This window comes from Rutidosis leptorrhynchoides, unplaced genomic scaffold, assembly GCF_046630445.1.
Source record: "Rutidosis leptorrhynchoides isolate AG116_Rl617_1_P2 unplaced genomic scaffold, CSIRO_AGI_Rlap_v1 contig281, whole genome shotgun sequence".
Taxonomy (NCBI): domain Eukaryota; kingdom Viridiplantae; phylum Streptophyta; class Magnoliopsida; order Asterales; family Asteraceae; genus Rutidosis; species Rutidosis leptorrhynchoides.
Window position 1 is genome coordinate 1 of NW_027266527.1, and position 2,010 is coordinate 2,010.

The window sequence follows — 2,010 nt, forward strand, 5'->3', positions numbered from 1 at the left end:
TGATTTTTCGACTCAAATTTCGTGCTGACCGGCCACCGCTAATTATTTAATCTTTTTAAGGATAAAATCTGAAAGCCGTCCGGTCCCACAAAACAATAAATGCCACATTCGCCGGCTAATAATCGTCGTAACTTTCAACCCCTTGTAGAAAAAAAATGCCCTTTTAACCCTTAGTTTCCTTGACCTTTTCCATTTTTGTCCTCATTTACCACAATTTTGTCTCTCTCAATCTCTTGCTTACTTGTACTTAAAGCAGCAAAAGTTCTTATATCCATCAACACAATATTCTCTTCTTTGACCTGAGAAAAAGAAATGGCGGATTGGGGGCCGGTGGTAATCGCGACGGTGCTTTTCGTACTCCTGTCGCCGGGATTATTGTTCCAGCTTCCTGGGAATGGAAGAGTAGTTGAATTCAACAACATGCAAACTAGTGGAATCTCAATCTTAGTACATACTATTATGTACTTTGGTCTTGTCACAATATTTCTTATAGCTATTGGTGTTCATATTTATTCTGGATGAAATTGATATTATTAAATTCATTCAAAAAAAATCACACATCTTGCAAAAACAGATTTGCCCTGTTTCTTTTTAGCTATTCTCTTTATGTATTGTTATTATCATATCTTTTCCATTTTTCTTTCGGTCAGTATTAATAATACGAAGAATTACACTACTACATATTGCAATTCATGTTCCAAATGTAGTACTATATATTATAAATAATATACAACCATATTATATAAGAATGTGGAAGATGTAAAGAAAACGAGATGTAAAACCAAGGATGAGATGTATAACTCATATGAAACATGCTACTGTATTGGATTTTGGATGTAAAACATAAAGTGTGTTGGGTGGGGTCAACACAAAATATCATATCTTTCAATTACAACCACATAAAACAAATCGATCAAATAAAGAATATAACCAAAGTACAGAGAACACTTTCAGCTGACTTTCCCACTTCTCTCCTTCATTCACTTCGACTTAATTCAGGGACTTGAGGGTTTTAAAACTGATGAAAGCTGCAAAGCGACTTCCCACTCGATCAATCTACTTAATCAGTAAGTTTGAATCAAAGAGTTTACCGGGAAACTGATATTAAAGACCATAAATCTTTATTTCGATTCATTTTCTAATTATGATTCTTTTTGTCCACCGAAATTAGTCTTAACAAGTGATCTTAACTACAAATTAACTTTTGTTTCGTTTAACTCTAGATCTATAATAGAGTAAGTGTTCTAATGATTTGTGATTGATATTGAGGATTATATAGATGATCGAAATGATAATTAATGATCGATGAAAAACACTCCATAAAATATTAATTTCCTCCGTAAAATGTTTTACATCTTTAGGTTCAATCAAATAGACATATTATATGTATTTATTGAAATATATGTCCATATAAATAAATTTTAAAAATCAAAATATTATATATTTTGATATAGAGAGAGTATTTTAATCTGTGATCGGATTTGAGGATACCCAACGGATATCTGATATATGATTTCAAATGATTTGCGGGTTATGTAGTTTGATATCCGCTGGGATACCAGATACTCGAATACCCAATTAGACAAACCTGTTTCGGATACAGATACAGGTATTCGAAAATAATTGGATATCCGACCTATTACCATCTCTGCCCGTCTTGCAGTACTGTCTAGTTTGAACTCAGTTTTTATGGTAAATTCGTAGTTTCTAAGCAATATTGCAATGCAATAAAGTTCTCACTGAAAAATAGTATTCCAAAGTCTGACGAATATTTTCTTATATGTAATAAGTACACAAGTATAATGTCTTAAGATTTTGGACATGTCTTCAAATTGCTAACCAGACATCTCCTGCATTATCTCAATAAAAGTGTAGTAATAAACATGTAGTAATAAGACTGAGCACATATATACTTAATTAATTATACATAAGCAGTATATATTAACATTAATATTGTCCGATAGGACGATATTCACGTTTACCAAGTTCTAATGATATATCATATATGTA

General features: G+C 31.8%; 1 protein-coding gene across 1 annotated transcript; it reads left to right on the forward strand.

Moving 5' to 3' along the window:
- The first annotated feature begins 312 nt into the window (after positions 1 to 312).
- On the forward strand, positions 313 to 522 carry LOC139882537 (uncharacterized). Its single transcript, XM_071866837.1, has one exon. The coding sequence runs from the start codon at positions 313 to 315 to the stop codon at positions 520 to 522; it is 210 nt and encodes a 69-aa protein (XP_071722938.1).
- Positions 523 to 2,010: the final 1,488 nt, after the last annotated feature.